The sequence below is a fragment of the Astyanax mexicanus genome, chromosome 7 (assembly GCF_023375975.1).
Source record: "Astyanax mexicanus isolate ESR-SI-001 chromosome 7, AstMex3_surface, whole genome shotgun sequence".
Lineage (NCBI taxonomy): Eukaryota > Metazoa > Chordata > Actinopteri > Characiformes > Acestrorhamphidae > Astyanax > Astyanax mexicanus.
In genome coordinates this window covers 40,948,627-40,968,768 of record NC_064414.1, presented here as the reverse complement: position 1 = coordinate 40,968,768, position 20,142 = coordinate 40,948,627, and the positions used below count along the sequence as shown (strand labels likewise).

General features: G+C 38.5%; 1 protein-coding gene across 1 annotated transcript in view; it reads left to right on the top strand.

Moving 5' to 3' along the window:
- dntt (deoxynucleotidyltransferase, terminal) overlaps positions 1 to 20,142 on the top strand; it is a 191,565-nt gene that overhangs the window by 101,403 nt on the left and 70,020 nt on the right. Inside the window, exon 10 of the mRNA XM_049481653.1 lies at positions 4,343 to 4,426. Coding sequence (XP_049337610.1) covers positions 4,343 to 4,426 — 84 coding nt within the window. The remainder of the gene's footprint in view (positions 1 to 4,342; positions 4,427 to 20,142) is intronic.

Sequence of the window (20,142 nt, the reverse complement as noted above, 5' to 3'; positions counted from 1 at the left end):
GCTCGCACCGAGCGCAGCCGAAGAAACGGCGCCGAGGAGAACAATGAGAAATACCGGACCACAACCAAGAAAGCGAGACTAGAAAAGCCACGAACGACACAGCAAACAGAGAACACACGAAAAGCACCCAAGCGAAATCGCGAACCCAGAGACAGATAAAGATACAGACACATAGATATTAAATAGCCCTAAGGAAATGTAGACATCCAGCAGCAACAGCACGATTCATAAGAAATAAAGAACAGTAAGAATAAAGAAACACACTATATACGGATCAAAACACAGAACAGAAAAGATATAAGAAGATTAAATAGAAAAGAAAAGGTAAGAAGAAGATAAGCCGGGAAGCAGGTCAGCAGCAAACAGTTTTAAAACGCAGAGGAAGACATATTCCTTTAAACTAAGCTTTAACAACTAATCCATTTTACAGGTACAAAAATTCATAAGAGTATCAGCAGTACCATTATTAATATTATTATCATTATGTATGGTTTATATAAATAAATATACCAATAAATAATATACTACAGTTGGACAATTTATTGTACATCAGTTCGTATTCTAGCATTATGTCTAATTAGTACTAGCACCACTAGCATGATTATGAACCATTACATATTTATTTTTTGTGCTTATTCTATGTACAGCACACGATGAGCTGCATTGCAACGTATGAAGGTGCTACAAAATAAAGAGTAACATCGGCATCATTATTATCAATATCACTATTATTAGTACTAATATTACTACCAATATCACTATTAGTACTATCAATATTATTACCATTATGAATACCGTAAACTAGGCAGAGCAGTAGATGTTGCCAACTGCCATCAAATAATTTACGGAGCAAAGTGCAAGGAGCAATGACATGGAACGCAAGAGACTGAAAGCACTGAGAAACACAAACATGCACATGATACAAAATATGACGAAGAAGCGAATACGTGAAAACCCAATCATGAGTAACTGCACGTGACAGTAAGGGAGGCGAGGTCGGGGAAGAGACGACGGAAGAAGGAAGCAGTGAGCGGTAGAATGTTAGAATGCAGTCAAAAGTCCGGAAAATCAACAGAACAGCGAACAGAAGACAGAACAGAAAAAAGAAAAAAGAAAAGAGGTAGAAGAGCGGCCAGCCATAAGGCCAAAAGACCGCGAAGAGGACCATCCACGCGCCGGGGGCAAACGGGCTTCGGAAGGAAGGCAAAAGAAGAACCTTACCTTGTAGGATGACAGCACGCAAGCGCGGGGAAAACCATAGCAGCATCAGCAGAAACAAACGGCCTACCAAAAGCCGGGCCAGGCACGGCAGTAGCTAAACAGGAGGAGGAAGAGGCCAAGCAGCAGAGGACCCAGGCAGAAACACACGCGGCAGCGCAGCAGCAGATCCAGCAGAAGCGCCAGGTAGGGCAGCAGCAGCAGCAGCAGCAGAGCTGGCAGAAGCGCCAGGTAGGGCTGTAGCAGCAGCAGCAGCAGATCCGGCAGAAGCTCCAGGTAGGGCAGTAGCAGCAGCAGCAGATCCGGCAGAAGCTCCAGGTAGGGCAGTAGCAGCAGCAGCAGCAGATCCGATAGAAGCGCACCGGCAGCGCAGTAGCAGCAGCAGCAGATCCGACAGAAGCGCACCAGCAGCGCAGTAGCGGCGAACGAACCAGGAGCGCGCTAGGCAGCACAGCAACATTAGAAGATCCAGGCAGGAGCGCGCCAGTCAGCTCAGCAAAAGTCAACGTTCCAGGGAGAGCGCGCCAGAAGGAGAAAGATACGGGCAGGTCCGCGCCAGCCGCAGCAGCAGCAGAGGCCAGGGGAGGCGGAGCGAAGGCAGAGGGGCCGGGTGAACCGGTGCTCAGTTACAACTTGCCACCCTATCGAACCGCGCTATTCTAGTACACAAATAAAGTAAAAACGCTAGAAAAAGCCCCATAGTCAAACATGCTTCAGCAGGAATACAATAAAGCCGAAACAAAATATCGGAGGACAGTAAAGAGCAAGGAGGGGAGACCACAACTTAACAGAAAACCACGAAATAAGAAAACAAACAAAGGCCCCGCGCATGGGCACTGGCGTCGAGAAGCACATCACGACGGGTTGCACAATACGACAGAACACTGCGTTACAGGGAGAGGCAACCCGGAAGCAGATCCACAGCGCTCTTCGACAGCGACCAAACCAGAGTCCGAGCTCCACGCCGAGACAGCGACCGCCCGAAGGACCGGGACAGCCGGGGCTTATCTCCGACAGTGGGCTGGGGCGGCGGCGGGACAGAGCAGGAGGGGGTAGAGTAGCGGGCCGCCAGCCAACGGCGCGGCGCGTGGCAAGCAGATTGCGTCTTCCGTGCACAGCCGACCGGACGTGGGGAGCAGCAGCCGTCAGCAGGAGCGGGAGGCGTCCGACGACAAAGCGGCCAGCAGTAGGAGGTTAGCAACAGGAGGCCAACACGAGACGCCGGTCGGACACACTAGAAGCGAGAACGGGACATAAGCGAGAGAACTGCGGACAACGTCAGGAAGAGCGACCAACAGCGTCTGAAATGCAGCAAGGTACTGAATGAGTGATCGTTATTTAAAGCAGAAGAGAAAATCTGATTGGATAGGTAATTAGGTGACGTAGCATTGGAGTCTATAGTAGAACTTACGCTGCGCTTTCATGGATTGACTTGATAAAGAAAATAATAGGTAAACTTAATTATAAAATAACAGTAAATAAAATAAATAAATGAAAAATATATATAAAAAATAGAATTAGAATAAAAATAATAATAACAATTATAATAAAACTTGGTTTAATTAATAAGAAATTAAGATCAAAAGAAGACAAGATTAAAACAACAAAAATTGTTAAAATTAAGCTAAAACTAATTTTCACATAAAACAATTAAAATGCAAGTAAATAAATAAGTGAACTAAAAAAGCAATTAAAAAAATAATAGTAATAATAATAAAAGAAAATCAAAATAAGTTAAAAAGCAATAATACAAAACTATATATATATATATATATATATATATATATATATATATATATATATATATATATATATATATATATATATAAAACAATAATAATAATAATAATAATAATAATAATAATAATAATAATAATAATAATAATAGAATAAGGAAATAAATAAAAAGAAAATAAAGAACTAAGAGAAGTAAAATAACTAAAAAAAAGTTCAGAATAAATAAGATTAAGTAAAACAGGTACAGGCTGTCTGAAGGTGGTTAGATATAAAAAAAATTAAATGATTTAGTGACACCAGTGAGCTGAGTTTTAGGGTTTCCTGTAGTGAATTCCAGCTCACTGCTAAAAGCGGATTTTCCCAGTTCAGTAAAAACTTTTGGAACCTGGCAGCTGATCCAATCACTAGAGTGAGTCTAATAATTACTGTTATTTACATTCATCAATGAAGTGATGTATTCTGTCAAATCACCGGAAAGTGTCTTATAAATAAAAATCAACCAGTGTGTTTTCCTGTGCATCATCAAAGATGGCCAACCAACTTTTGCGTAGAGCTCACAGTGATGAGTTCTGTATGTGATTACTTTATACTCGTAGTAGTCCATGGGCTGAGAATGCTGGGAAATGAAGTCTTTAGTAGAACATTTGTTCAGAATAGGCAGACTGACAGCGTCAGAACTGACAACTTTTTTTATTTTTTTTTGTGCAGGACTAAAAAAAAAAAAAAAGGGGAAAATTAGAAACTGTTTATTTAATTTATTCTTTGTTCTGTTGTCTGGTTAATTTGTCTCACCATTTTTTTCCCCCATAACTCAACTCATTCCTCTGCTCATGTGCGAGTTCTGCAGTGTCCCATGGCTTCCACTTAAAGCTTTTTGGTGATAAACAAAGCTAAAATGGCCATGACCTTCAGGAGATTTACATAATGCAAAAAGCATTAGAGTTTAGAAGAGATTAATAGAATGCAATTTAAATAAGTCTGCTGGCCACGATAAGGCTTTCTAAAGAGATTAATGTCAAACGGTGCTCTTAATGCAGCATATCAGCAGAGAGCTGCATTTAGATAGCAGGCCCCGATTAGGGCCACCCCTGAACGAGGCCAGTGCAACTTAAATAACTCTTTACCGTTTGTTTAGAATTGATAAACATTGACTTTGTGAAGGAGCAGGGGGATTGGCAGCTCGGTGACGTAGCTCAAAGCTAGTGATGGCTATTGTTTTGTGCAGATACTCTGAAGTCATTTAACTTGTGCAGAACCAATCTCTCAATTAACCGTGCTGCCACTTCGCCAGCAGCTGGTAATTGCTTATTTCATTTGTGTATTTAGACTCGCAGCACTTGTTTAAAAACTTTTGCTGGAGAGAATGTGTGTGGGTCTGTCTCTGCAGCAGTTTGAGAGGGACCTGAGGAGATTTGCCAGGCTGGAGCGAGGGATGCTGCTTGACAACCATGCCCTTTACGACAAAACTACGGTGGGTACAACTTTTTACACATTTATTAACAAATCACATTAATACACTTAATGTCTTATCGAATGACAGAGACATTATTTGGGTGAAGGGCACTGACATGAGAGTAGAAATGATTTAGGCTCAAAACATTTACTATTAATTCATTAAATTGTATGTTTTTATAGCTGCCTCACGATTGATTTTTTTTTTACTTTTGCATAAATTCACAAGTAAGAGTTTTGTACTTGAAAGTGACATGCTATTAGATATATAACTGATCCAAACTGCAAAGTAATAGTCTTGACTCATTATAATATATGTTCTATTAAACAGCTCTGGAAACAAAGTAAGAGAACACTTAAAAATTATGAGTTTCTTTGATTTTACCAAATTAAGAACCTCTAGAATATAATCAAGAGGAAGATGGATGATCATAAGTTATTAAACCAAGCTGAACTGCTTGATTTAAATTTTTGCACCAGGAGTGGCATAAAGTCCAATATCCAAAAGCAGTGTGTAAGACTGGTGGAGGAGAACATGCCAAGATGCATGAAAACTGGAAAACCAGGGTTATTCCAAAAAAATTTCTTTGCATTATTTGAGGTCTTAACGCTCTGCGTCTTTTTTATTCATGTTATTTTAGCCATTTTTCATTTTCTGCTAAAATAAATGCTCTTAATGACAATATTTTTATTTGGAATATTTGTACTCAAACACATACCTATAAATAGCAAAATCAGAGAAACTGATTCAGAAACTGGTTGGTGGAAGTGGTTTCTTAACTTTTTCCAGAGTTGTATATTTTGCTTGTAATGGTAAGAACTAGTGATATACCCAGCCCACTAGTGAAATCCCTTTCGATGCTACATTTTGAGAATAAGGAAACAAGGCTGAAAAGCCCAAAGGCTAAAGCTAGACTGGCTGGAATGCAGAGAAGGGGAGAGGATGAGACTGTGGTGAGGCACATGAAAACCTGGGAAGTGACTAAAATGACCAAACACTGATTCTAGGTCCCCTGTAGTATGAAGACTCGCAGATTGGACACTACAGGAGATCACTAGGCATGGAGATAATGTAGCATAGTACACATACAGTGTCAATTCACCCCTAACCCCTTACCCTCTGTTTTTTGCGCATGCACGGCAAGAGGTATGGGTGTCCCAATTCTTGTTGGGGTGAAGGGGTAGGGAGAAGGGAGAAGCCCTTTATACTGAGATTTTTCAGATGCCCCCTTCAAACCGAGGGTTATGAGAATCACTGGTAAGATGGAGGAACAAGCGAATGTAACCCACAAATGTAAGTATTTTGAGTAAGTAAATGACAATTAGCATAGTGTGTGTATGAAACATCTGACATGAGGTTGTTTGAACTATGATGAAAAAAATATATAATATTAATAACATGCCTATTTGGCCAGATTTTTGTACATTCCTCCCCTGTCTCTCTCTCGCGCTCGGCGTGTCTTTAGTTTCCGCCCGTTCTCGTTTTTCCACCAGTTCCTGGGTACCCTATCTCTTTATTAAGGCGTTTTTTTCCCGTCTCGTCCCAATTTACTAGCTGAGGAAAAGGGTTTTCACAGATCTGATTGGCAGAGGAGAGCGTTTGGTGATCTTACACCACGCGTGATTGGTCTGTGCGTTTACTGCACTGCAAAACACACACTGCAGCGACGCGATGCGTTTTCTCACTCTCTCTCTGTTTTCTATGGAGAGTGGCGAAGCGAGAGGCAAACAGTTGAGATATTTTCATCTTTATGCAAATGAGAAGCGAGTTTCACTATGTGGTAGCCAATCAGCGACACACAGACAGGGCTTCAGCACCACACACACCACAGGCTGAACTACAGCGTAAGAAAACAGAGGAGAGGCTGATTAAAGCTTTTTTGTGCATTAAGAAACCTTTGTAAGATAAAAGATACTGAGGAGCACCTGGTCCTGAATCCTGGATGTTTTAGCAGGGTTCACCGGGCGATACAAAAAGGACAGCATCTCATTCAAACCCAGCACTGAACTACAACTCTACATATTCTTGCTGGTGGCAGATAAACTGCTTGCTCTTTCAGGCGACACGCCCTAAAGTGGTGAGAGAAAGGCGGAGAAAGCAATTGGGAGCGATGCCGCGTCGCTGCAGTGCGAACAAGAAAAGTTCCGCCGCTTTAAATGAACACTGTCAAAATTAAATCCTTCCAACGTCTGGGTCCGGATCCGGGCCGCGGTCCGCCTATTAGTGACCTCTGATGTATTGGATGCTTGAAGGTTTGTCCCAATTCTAAGGGGGAGGATTTTTGTAACTCTGTTCCAAGGGGAAAATAAGAGTTAAGTGTAAGTGGTAGGGCCAAGGGGTGAAATGGGATTGGGTCTTACTGTGCGTTGTTGTTCCTGCTTCACCAGAGTTACGTAGTTCAGTTTCTGGCATGATAAGCCTAGACTAGCAACAATTGTGGAATACAACAGAAACACAGAAGATGCACGAACAGTGGTGAATATACTGAAGATTCCATACAGTTACAGATGTGATTTTAGACGTGTGAGTTCAGAAATGTTGTAGAATCAGGTGTCTTGTTACTTTTAGACACGTTGCATTCATCAAACACTTTAACATACTTTTTATTTTTTTATAATACAGGAATGGTAGGTAGTCTGTAGGTACATCAATGACCTTGACTGTGTTGTATGCTGCACTTGAAGCACTGTAGGTGTATGAATGAATGTATCTTTGTGTTTTACACATTTCAAACCTAATCTTTCAAATCTAAAAGACATATGAGCCATATTATTAAATCACAAATATGACACTCTCAATTCCCTCTTCAGCTCAGTGAGGCTGTTTAACGTGAGTTTGCTCCCCGTCTGCCTCACACGTTTATATTTATGAATGTAAAAAGTGATTTGCAGCACAGCCTGTCGTTTCTGAACAGAAGGATTAGGAGTGCTTATAGGGAAACTCTTCACGTGGGAATACACAGCAGCAGCGTTCTGCCGCTTTCATGTGAAAGCTTGGTGTCAATACCCAAGCCTTGTTTCAATCATCGCTCTGCCTCTCGTGAGAGCGTGCGTGTGCGCGTGTGTGTTGATGTATCAGGTGTTGTTTTCTGTTTGAGTAGTAGCAGCACGTAACACGCCAGGCTTCCACAGGGAGCGTAAAAGAGCTAATAGATCCTATTGTTACCTGGATGCTTGCTTAGGTTGGGCTAATTGATATGGGGAACGTGAGAAGTGCTTACACTTTTTTTGTATTTATTTATTTATATATTTCCTTATTTAATCAAACAAATCACTTTTCTCATCGTAACGTTATGCAGATCATTCGCACACGTAGACTCCAATAGACACGCATTCATACCTCATTAAAGTCTCACATGGCATTCACACCTACTAATGGAAGACCCTCTGCATATTATACACACAAAATACTGTATGTGTGAATTGATGCTATTGCCTCATTTAATTGAGTAATAAGTAGGGGTGTGACAGATATTTTAAAGAAAGCTTAAAAATGAAAAATGACTTGAAAAATAGAGTTTTATTTGACAAAATCATTTAAGGCAAACTCAACAGATTGGTTTCTCTGGATTATTGACTGGAGTCAATAAAAATAGAAACTATTTAAATAAAATAATTTTAAAACTTCCCCTTGCCTATATAATGCAAACAATAAGTGCAAAAAATTATTCCTTTTTTATTTGCAGCAATTTTTGTTTTAATACCCATATCAATCGTGCCTAGGCCACCAAAATCCCTACTCTTAAAAATATTTTTTCTTTTAGTAACTTCTCTTGTTCTCTACACAAATTTACAGCAAATTTATTTATTTCTTTAACCCAAAATTGAAAAAACAGCGTTTTATTTGACACAATCATTTAAGGCAAACTCAACAAACTGGTTTCTCTCACAAATAGAGTCTACAAAAAATAGAAACAATAAAAATAAAAATAAAACTTTTCTAGGTCTTATATAGTGCAAACAATACGTGCAAACCACAACCAGTCATATTAAGACTTTGGTTTCTGTTTTTTTTCTCCTAAATCTCTTGTAACTATGTATTACTTTTTTTTGCAGCAATTTTTGTTGTAATACCCATATCTATCGCACCTAGGCCACGAAGATCTCTACTTAAAAAATAATTTCTCTTTTAGAGAAACAAGAGAACATCTCTTGTCGTGCTCCAGACAAAATTACAAACAAAATCTTTATTTTTTTTTACTCAGAATTTGTTTGGAGGAAAAATACAGGACAAAAAATACATTTTAGATAAAAGTTTTAAGCAGAAATATTTCGGTTTTATAGCTTAAATTATTATTAGCAAACTTACATTCTTTTATGATCTCTTCTTTCTGTTTCCAGTTATAATCAGAACAGCCATTATTATTAAAGTAGATGCCCACAGATTTTAAGATGTTCTTTTTCTGGAATATCAATTGGAAATTTGTTTTTTATGTCTTCAACCTACATGCATTCAGATTTTTACATATTTAATTTGGCACCAGATGCTTGTTCATAGTTTTTAAAATGTTCAAATATAATATTTAGATTTTCTTTTGATTTATTTAAAAAAGATATATCGTCTGCATATGCAGATATTACAATTTTTTTCCTGAAATATTTATACCTTTTAATCTTGGCAACACAGCACTTGTGTTGCCGAGATAGCAATGACTGTCTGGTGAGTAACTGTTGTCTTAAACAATAGTACTAAACTGCTGACGAGAAATATAGTCATGTTTTAATCTTGCGAGATCTTCTGCCACGAGATCTCATCATACTCCTAGTAATTAGATGTAACCAATTGCAAAGCAACATTCCTTCTCTTCTGGGATCAATCCAGTTTCACACACACATTTCTCAACAGCGCTGACAAGCAATGAAACCCAGTTTAGTTAAGGTGTTTGCCCTGATAACCCCCAACATTAACATGTAATGACTGCCACCCCGTTTCTGTACGACACAGCAATCCATCACTGTCGTCACACAACGGCTCCCTATGACAGCTCGGCCTCAGCAATTCTGACAGCCAATCAGGGCTGACACCTTGGGAGGTTTCCTCCAATGAGCCAGCATAAACATAACGAGTCCTGTCAGAGCTGTCACGTACGGTGGCAGTCTTATCAACGAACGGCTCAAATCAGTCAATTTGAGACCCAAACCCTAAAGACTGCTGAAGGTGGTCCGTAGCATTGATTATGCCCTTACTCTCTTTCAGACGCCCTCTGTATTATTCTTGCTTACTCTTGTTTTTTTTTTGCCCTTTTTTTCCATGGGCATTGATAATTTTCAAGCAGCCTTGACTGTATATATTTTGACGACCCTAAAATTGACATGCACTCAGAAATGGAGGCAGTGGAGTTCCAGTCTTATACAACCCTTACTTTAACCCTCACTGCTCACTGAATACTGCAGCAATTTTGTGCCCTAACAATATCACTGTTTGTGTGTGCTCACTAGTGTGTATGCACTGTAAAAAATATTCATTGGCTCAACTTAACTCAGTCAAGTCATCATTTTGCTTTGATTTAGTTAAGTTGTAAATACATACCATTTTAAGTACATTCAACTTAATTCATTCAAGTTATCATTTAGATTTGACTCAGTTGAGTTGTATATATCTGGAATTTTAATTTATTCAACTTAACTGAGTCAAAGCTAGATGGTAACTTGAATCAGTTAAGTTTATTCAACACTGTATAACGAGCATTGACACGTGTAGTGACTAAAAGTTGGTTAAAATCACATTTTTATTTAAGTTGTAAATACATACCATTTTAAGTCCATTAACTTAATTCAGTCAAGTTATCGCTTAGATTTGACTAAGTTAAGTTGTCAATATATAGAATTTTAAGTTTATTCAACTTAACTGAGTCAAAGCTAGATGGTAACTTGAATCAGTTAAGTTTATTCAATACTGTAGAAAGAGCATTGACACATGTGGTGACTAAAAGTTGGTTTAAATCACATTTTTATTTAAGTTGTAAATACATTTAAGTCCATTAACTTAATTCAGTCAAGTTATCACTTAGATTTGACTGTGTTAAGTTGTAAATATATAGATTATTAAGTTTATTCATCTTAACTGAGTCAAAGCTAGATGGTAACTTGAATCAGTTAAGTTAATTAACTGAGTTAACTCAGTTGAGTTGTAAATATATACAATTTTAAGTCCATTAACTTAATTCAGTCAAGTTATCACTTAGATGTGACTCAGTTAAGTTGTAAATATATGGAATTTTAAGTTTATTCAACTTAACTGAGTCAAAGCTAGATGGTAACTTGAATCAGTTAAGTTTATTCAATACTGATTGATACATGTGGTCACTAAAAGTTGGTTTAAATCACATTTTTTATTGGCTCAACAAGCATTTTTATAGTTTCAGATGGAAGTTCTCTAAACTCATTTTATTGAGTTGTACTGGCTGGTAAGTTCACTCAACTTAATAATATTAGTTCTCCTGACTAAAACACAGAATCACAGAATTACTTTTTAGAGAGTGTGTGTGTGTGTGTGTGTGTGTGTGTGTTCACTGCATGGATGGTTTAAAAGCAGAGCCCACATTCCATCTGTGGTGAATGTGGTTGTTGTCGTGGATGTAGTTGATGATGAGGTTAAGAGTTAAATGTTTGGATAAAATGTTGCTGATCGGATCATAAATGGCCACGGAAACCTAGCTGTTAGTTGTCAGATCTTCGTGTTTGGGTAAAAAAATGTTGCCAGATTGTCAGATTGAAATTGGCCACAGCACCTTAGGTATTATATCATGCATGGTTAAGTGTTGCTGATTGGATCAAAAAGAGCCACAGCATCAGTAGAGTATAATGAAAGGGAATGGGCCCTATGTGTTATATGTATTTGTTTTCCTCAGTAGGATGAAAATCAGTTTGTTCAATTATTAGGCACAATTACAGGGGGCTTGTTAAACATCTATTTAAAACATCTATATATAGTATCTTGAACGCCAATGGGAAGGAAGGAAGTCAGTTCTGTTTGAATTAGATTTGTGATTAGATCTTAATAATTCTATATCTACAGGGGTTGGACAATGAAACTGAAACGCCTGGTTTTAGACCACAATAATTTATTGTCCCGGCAGACAGTTCTGGTGGAAACAGGAGAGTTGAGGTGCACATTGAATTCTGCCATGATTTGGGCAGACGTGGTGTTATGTTTTTTTGGATACAATCCGGGTCAGCACCTGAACATCCCTTTCAAACAGCTTCCTCCTGCATCCACAGTTAATCCTGTTGGATCCATTGTCCATTGTCCTGTTGGATTCACTGTATATTTAAGCGTAATTCAATATAAATTCACAATATGTGTACAAAGGATGTACACGTGTTGTTATTAAGGTGCAGCTGTAACTAAACGTACAGTAAATTGTAGTCAATATTTAATCCATTGATTAAACAGTATTTGGGTGAATACGTGTGTATAAGTGCATGCATACTGTATGTTCTAGTTATTCTATGGTTTCAGAGTTTTGTGGCTAAAAAAAAAAAAAAGCCAAAAGTTCTCCAGGCTTGAGTCTGACCCTTGAGGCTTCATCTCTGCCTTGACCTAAACTGCTGAACTGGTGGGAAAAATATATGGCACATACAAAGCAGATTCAAATAAGATGTTGGTTCTGCAGATGATGGACAGAGAGCTGGGTCTGCTGTCAGTCTGCACTTCAGGTCCTGCTCCCAGGGATCATTTGCATTGCGTGTTTGTCACAGGGACAGTCGACCATCTTGAACAGACATGGGTGTTTTCAAAACATGCCACTGGAGTGACTGAGAGGGACACACCCTGTCACTGCCGGAGCAAACGGAGGTCAGGACTGGGGCAGATATGGAGGACAAAATTACATATTTACCATGTTTATTTAAAAGCAGGGGCAGAGACGGGCAGTGACTTTGTGAGGACTGCTGTTCCTTAGAGGAGGAGATGCAACTGGGGATGTTTATGCAGAGAATGAGACAGGAGGGCAGCTCTAGGGGTTATATGCACATACACAAACACACCCCCACACACACACACACTTTCTCTCTAAAACACATTTTCTTTAGGCCTCTCATACGAATTCCTTTGAATAATGCTAAACTGTTGCTTGGTGTGAAAATGCATGTTATAGTATTTTAATGGGCTATTTTACATTACATTACATTTTGGCAGACGCTTTTGTCCGAAGCGACCTACATTAATGATGTACAAAGAGTAATAGAAGATCAAGGTAAAAAAAAAACAGTTAAGACAGGGCCTAAAGAAGGCCAAAGGGCCTAGTGGGATAAAGGAGGAAATGAGAGGAAGAAGGAAATGAGGTTAGAAGTAGTCAGTTTGTTGTTAGAGGTGTTAGGAGAGTAAGTGCTCTTTGAAGAGTTCTATCCTCAGGAGGTCTTAAAGATGTGAGGGACGCTCCTGATCTGGTAGTGGAAGGTAGTTTATCCCACTATTGGGGAACTCTGTATTTCCGCAAGATTAAAGACCTCTGTATGAATAAATAAATAAATAAATAAATAAATACACAATATCATTAAATGATTCAAGGTTAATTGTGGTAGATATCTTTAAATAGAACAGAAAATAGTCCAATCTCAGTCATGATTAAGGCTCCAAAGATATACAGTATATGTATTTATTGAAAAAAAAAAAGAATCCATAAAAACGCTTGACCAAAGAAAAGCTCTTGGCAGAAACCTCCAAATCTCAAAGAGATCTCCAAAGTCCAGCCAATTTAAGTTTTTCTTCCCAAATGTAGTGTCGTCAACTTTTATTGGTTAATATTGAACAAATTATATACAATTCATTGGTAAGTATAATTGGGAAAAGAAAGTGTTAAAATACTGTTTACTGTTTACAGAATAGAAGCATCAACAACCAATTCTCCAGTTGCAATTTACCAGCTTTAAATATGAATTTTACTAGTAGTGGGTTTGGTGTAAAGACAGCAAATGTTGCATAACAGCATAACACTAAAACAGTAAAACTATTAGAACATGAACATGATGTTGCATTAAAAATGAACATGAACATGATGAACATGAACATGATGTAACATAAAAAATATATATATTTAGAAAGAAGAAATGATGTTAGAAGTAGTTAGTTTAGTTTAGTTTAGTAATAATAATACAAACCTTCAGTACTTACTGTATAGACAGCTTTTTCCAACAAAGTCAGGACATATTTTGCTGGAAGTGAACACCGCACAGAAGCCTCTTCATCTGTCACCCTGTCAAGTCCCCCAGTGCACTGCCTTGGGCGAAGGTCAGTGTGAAGCGTGGCTGGAGATAGAGGAGATGTTCCGCTGAAGGAATTGTCGTACAGCGTGATCCGCTCCTGCACTGCAGCAGTGCTATTAGGGCTTTAATCAAGCTAATGAAGATCAATTAGGTGTCTCCTTCTGTGAGCCTCTGCCTGCACACATCGTTGAGCCTCCCTTTTGTTCCACTGCCCAAGGCTTTAAGCAGTGGCCTGACGTCCGTTAGCGTGAAGGCTTAATTAATTGGAAGAACGTATGGCCGGCGCTGCTGAGATAATGATACTTTTATCTTTGTGAAGTGTTCTAATTGACCCTCCTCCCTCTCTGGAGATGGAAAGAACTATGTCTTGTTCACGTCTAATGGGTGTATACGGGGACGGGGACGGGGCCGTGGTGTGCCGTGGTTTAGTGAAGCTGGCTAATCGTTGCTTGACTGACTACTTGACAAGGTCATTCTGAACACTTTTTGATCTTCCTGACCGTTGTCAGCCTCTCTTATCCTGACGAGAGATTACTGCGTCAAATCAAGAGAAGGCCATGACTGAACATGCACAAATTACACCAATTACAACCAAGCACTTACACAAATAACCCTGCCGCCTCAACTAAAGATTCCTGAGGGTGGTAATTATTGACTAATAGGAATCTGTGGCACATTATCTCTTAATTCTTGACTTTGGAGTGCCACCATGCCACCTCTGAGGATCATACCAATTTCTGTGATGTCGAAACAACCTTTTTGGGCCACTGTACATTAGAATTAGAGTTTGTTGTAATTTTCTGTGAGTTTTATACAAAAGGCTTCACAGTTTCTTCTACGGCATTTGGTTAATACTTGTATGATTTTTTTATCAGAGAAAAATAATAAGAAGAAATATAGCCGCAAGCGGCAATCAGCGGTGACCATGCAAGACCATAACACAACAGAGCACTCTGAAAGTCACCTGACACAACACACCTGACAGTATTCGAACCCAAGTCGCATGTTGCAAGTCCAATTACTACCTCACTGCACCACTCTATACACAGTGCTTGCCTGGTATGCAACATAGTACTTTAAAGTTTCATATCACAAAGGGTCAAGCTAATTTTTTTTTCATCATTTTTAAATTATTTTTTTAATGTCTTTGAATTAAGGTTCTAGTGTAGAAAAATGTAGCTTTAAGTGTCTTCAATTTATTTGACGACTGGTATAAGTGTAGTGTCAAAAGATGGGGACTCAAAATCTCAAAATTGCGATGTATTGAAAAGTCAAAATGTCAAAAGCTGATAAATTACTTGGGCAAGGGCTTTTCATGGCAATCATTTGTGAAACACTGCAATATGCAGGTACAGTACATTCACAAATGCCATTTTAAAATTTACAGTGCAATCGATACATAAGATGCCTTATTTTATAACCATGCCCAAAAGAAGCATTCTCTGGCTTTGAGGCATCTAAGATGGCTCATCACAACAACACTTAAACAACATGTCTTGTGTTTGGATAGACCAGTATTCCAGATTTTTTTGGATTAAGTTTTACTAGATTACACGATGCTTGTTGGTTAAATATTTCCATTATTGTTGGCTGCCTTGACTAGCAGGAACTGAGTGCTTTTTCCTCCCTCAACATTTATGGCTAAGGTAACCTTCAGCCAAATCACCTAAAACCCCCAATTGCTCCCTGGGTGCTGATGTGGCTACCCACCACTCCAGGTGTGTGTTCCCACTTGCCACTTGCATCGAGTGTGTGAGTGTGTGTTCAGTTCCAAGGACAGGTTAAATTCCGTCACATTGCTTTACATTCTAACTTCATGGATACTGGTCAAAAGTAAAAAAATAAACTCCAAACACAAAACATGTTTTGCTTTCTTAAAACCAATTTAAGCTTCTGCTTAAATCTATTTTGTAGCCTATGTGAACCTTACACCACAGACTGACTGAGCAAACCTCTTAGAAGTGTAGCTACTCATTGACGAAAGAGACTGCCGCAATTGTGATTGGTCCATTGACTACAGAATTCCTGCTTTCTGAATCTTTTCGTCCATATGTAGTGTAATTGCAGTGCAACACAGATGCACCAATGCACAAGTATAAATGCTCACAATGGGCCACAGACTTTACAGCAGGTGTCCTCCAATTAAGTTTGGCTGCGGGCCAGATATTTTGAAAATAAAGTGTACTGGGATGGAGTGCTACAGACTAGTAGCTCTCCAGCCCAGAGGGCTGTTGAACCCAATTGCAGAACAGTTCATCTCAAAGCAGGTAAACCCAAGAAGAAAGGAAAAAATAAATAAATGAACACACCGCTCCTCACCCGGGATCCAAGCCTTGTTGTCAGGGTCGCGGTCCAATACACCACCGTTGCTTGAGATAGTGAATTGAGACACAGCCTGGAAAAAAACGCCCTTACAAGGAGATGGGGAGCCCGAGAACGGCCAAGCGCAACAGAGAGACGAACGAGAGAGGCATGTAAACAAAAGCTCTCCAGAGAAACATTTTATTCATTTTATATTTTTCATTATCGTTAATTATAGTTCAAACAACCTCACGGGCCAGATGTTTCATGCTTGCGGGCCACATCTGCTCTACAGCCTTAAAGGGTTTAGTTCAAGTGCAAGTTTGAGTTTGTTTACAGTGACTCTGGTGGAGGGCTGGTTTGATATTTGAGGCCTGTCATCTGTCATTCTCCCAGGGACGTGTGTGTGTGTGTGTGTGTGAGTACAGTTGTATGTGTTTGTTCATCCATGTGAGTGTGTTTGAGTGTGTGTGTTGTGTGGCTAACTGTGTCCTCTGCTGTTGGGCTGAAGGTGGAGGATAATTAATATGTGGTGTGGGTTTTGATGAATGAGGACATTGGAGGATTTCATCAGCCTCAGACAATCCTGCACCCTCCCCATGCAGGACGGCTGTGCGACCCCATTGACACCTCCTAAACCACCCCTTCACGCTTTTGGCGGTCAGCACAAACTTTACGCATGTGTGTACTCACATGCACACACACGTGTGAGTGTATGTTTGTTTTTGTGCTTGTGTGGGTGCTGGAGTTTAAAGACAATACGGAACATTTTTAAAATGGTATTTTCTTTTGTTCTTATTCTTCACTGTTCTTGCTGGAAGCATTGGATTTTGGGTTGTCCCTTATGTTAATGCAGTGTGTGTGTGTGTGAGCGTATTCTCACTGGTAGGGTAATTACTCATAGCCAGGTGTAAGTGTATGATTAATAACCCTATAGTGTGCCGGCTTTGAGGCCGGATGTCCTGGCAGAGGGGCTGTAGCTGTGTCTGTCACATAACAGAGCAAAATTAATATCCCCTCATCCGAACCAGTCCCAATCCAGTCCTCCTCGCTGAGTACTCATACCAGGAGCACAGCCACGGCCAGATCCAGCAGCTCTAAGTAGAGGAAAACCCAAACACTACATACTGGGCATTAACAAGACTGATTTTTTTTTATTTTTTATATATCATAGTAAAAATAATCAGATTTTAATAACCGTCAGCTGAAGTCAGTGGTAAATAATACTTGACATGCTATTAATTGACTATAATTGTCCATAAGGTGTTTGTAGTGCGTTTGTAGGTGTGGGATAGTTAATTCTGTATTCTGTTCAAAATTCTTATACAGACTGTGTTGCTTGCATACCATAATAACATGGTATGAAAAGAAAACAAAAAATTATTTGAAATTGCTGCAATTTGCAGTAGATGGCTCATGAAGAGCACAAATGCTAAGCCCTAGATCTGTGTGTTACCTACACTATAATATACTATAATGTAAATGCTATATATGTGTGTCAATTGTGCCTCATACCTTTTGCACTTCATTATTATTTGCTATTTTGTTTAAGTGTGGTTCTAGGCTAAGTAGCTACTGCTTTTCTATTTTGCATTGCATTGTGGAATTAAAGGGTCAATCATGACAAGCCTAAAAAATTACCTGTTTTAGATACTCAACAATATACTTTATTATAAGGTGCATTTTAAGCGACACTAATAAGAAACAGGGGTGTCACCATGTAATTCTTAAAAAAAAAAAGTTCAATTTATTTACAGTAAGCTTAGATTTCCAATATTTTTTAACAGCACGGTTAGCAGCAGTGCTAGCCATGGTTAGCAGGCCTAGCAATGGTTAGCAGCGCTAGCAACGTTTAGCAGTGCTAGTAAATGTCGCCCGACAGTGCTACACTGAGGAGTCCTGAGTATTCCGGTAAGCCATTGTGCAGTCAGCTAGCAGATATACTCACCTCTGAACATTGAAAGAGATAGCGCTGCGGTTAGCGGCTAATGCTAATACTGCTCCAGCCTCATTGCTGGAGAAACTTCACTGAAACTTCTGTATAATGTTTTACTTCAGTGGAGTGGCTTTACTGCTCTTTACAACCTGATTTGTAAAATGCATAAAAAAGGTGCACTGGATTATAAAGCACACTGTTTATTTTGGGAAAAATGAAAGGATTTTAAGTGCGACTTATTGTGCGAAAAATACGTTACTCAACTTTCACACTTTTATCGATACTACAAAAAATTATTAAGTTAGTAATAGAGTTAGTATTATAAATGCATTTGGAAAACATCCTAGGCTGATTACAGTATGATTACGGAGAGGTCATTAACCAACAGCAATAATGAAAGCTATGATAAAAGTAGTGAGTAAGAGTGAACACATTAAATACTAAAACAACTGATGTTGCCAAGAGTTCTGGATCATTTTCCATTAAATATATTAAATACATGACATTCCAACTCTCCAGTGACTTCTGGAACTTTCCTGCATACTGATACAAGCAACCTAAGGCCTGCAAATCATATGTAACATCAGAAATTCAGGACTTTTATTGTGAGTAATCAAGCAAGACATAATATAACAGAAAATAACAGACATAGTGAGAACGTGACAAAAAGAGCAATCTGATTGGTCTGTGTATGTGCTCAGAAGACCTATCAGGCTGCTCTATGGGTGGGATTAGTGCTGCCTCCCAGAAATATAATTTTTTTGAGGTTGGAATGTCTGATGTCTTATGCTGTTTTTTATCACATTGGAAAGCTTAAAACCATGTTTTGACTATAAATTAATTTATTTTTTTTGTTTTTGTTTTTTAGAATACATGAAAACTATAAACTACTAACTGCAATCCAGATCATTTATTTGTTTATTTATATTTTAGATTTCTGTGCTTTAACACACCTCATTAACCTGGTGACTCGCTGCTGAGTTGAATCAGGTGTGTCAGAGCCGGAGAATCCTCTGAATGTTTTGGACTGTCGGCCTCGCAGGCTGGATTTGGAACACTCCTGCTAGTCTGCTGAAGCCCTGGTGGATTTATTTACAGAGTAAAAGGTAGAAAATCTATTTACACACCAAAGCTATCAGTGCCGCAGCGAGGGAGGCCTAACAGCAGGTGCCCTTAACATTTATGCAGTTCAAACACAAGTTCTTAGAAGAGTCATTGCTGTGAGTCATATCTGTGAGTCAGTCTGTCTCTCTGTCTGTATGTGTTATTATGGGAGTGATGTGTGTACTGTATTGGGGGAGGTAGGTTATTGTGTTTTATCAGGGTTAGATCAGATCACTCTGTGGATGGTGGCTACAGACAGACATGGCCATCACCTGAGATATTGAAATTGACTCGCTCCTGCTGCTGCTGCTGCTATCTCTTTAATCTACCAATATACACCTACATACACATATACACACATAAACACACACACATGAGGGAAGAATGAAAAAAGGCATGGCATCATGAATGTAGAGTCACCTTCAAAAAAATAAATAGCGTCACCTAGAAGGAATCAACTCAAAGGAATGAAAGTGTCATGAGTTTTTTGTACTTATTATACTTTAATTGTATAAAAATAGTACAACAGTCTTACTTAAACTGCACTAAAATGGAACTATTTTAAATATACTTACGTTTATATAACATTACGTTTATATAACATTTAAACATATTACTTAATGTATGTAACCCCATTTTTTAATATTTATTACATTTAATGAGTATTACAACTGTATCACTGATATAGTGACAGAGTATATTAGGAATGTACTGAGAATTGATGTTAAATATATATGATCAATTTACATTATAGTACAAATATGCTTTTTGTTCCTGTCTTTTGTAAGTAGCACACTTCTAGTATTCTTCTTTAGGTCTAAAAATATAATTTTAATATACTGTACTACAAGTTTTAGTGTGTTACAAATTGACTTATTATTTTTTTTATTTTACATTTAAATGTGTTATTTAACACTGTATCCTATAATTTACTTATGTTTATAATTACAGAGCATTGAAATACATTTTAACTGTTATATTAATGTAATACCTAAATATATATTTAAAACATTTTACCAATGTAGTAATTGTTGTCATTAATTTTCTAAAAAGTCACATGATATATTGTACTTAAAATGAACTACTGTAACAGTTGTTTTTAACACACGTTGCTGAAAATGTATGAAAATATATTTGGAAATATTTGTAATATATATTTTAGCAGTATACTGAATTTCCTTTAACTA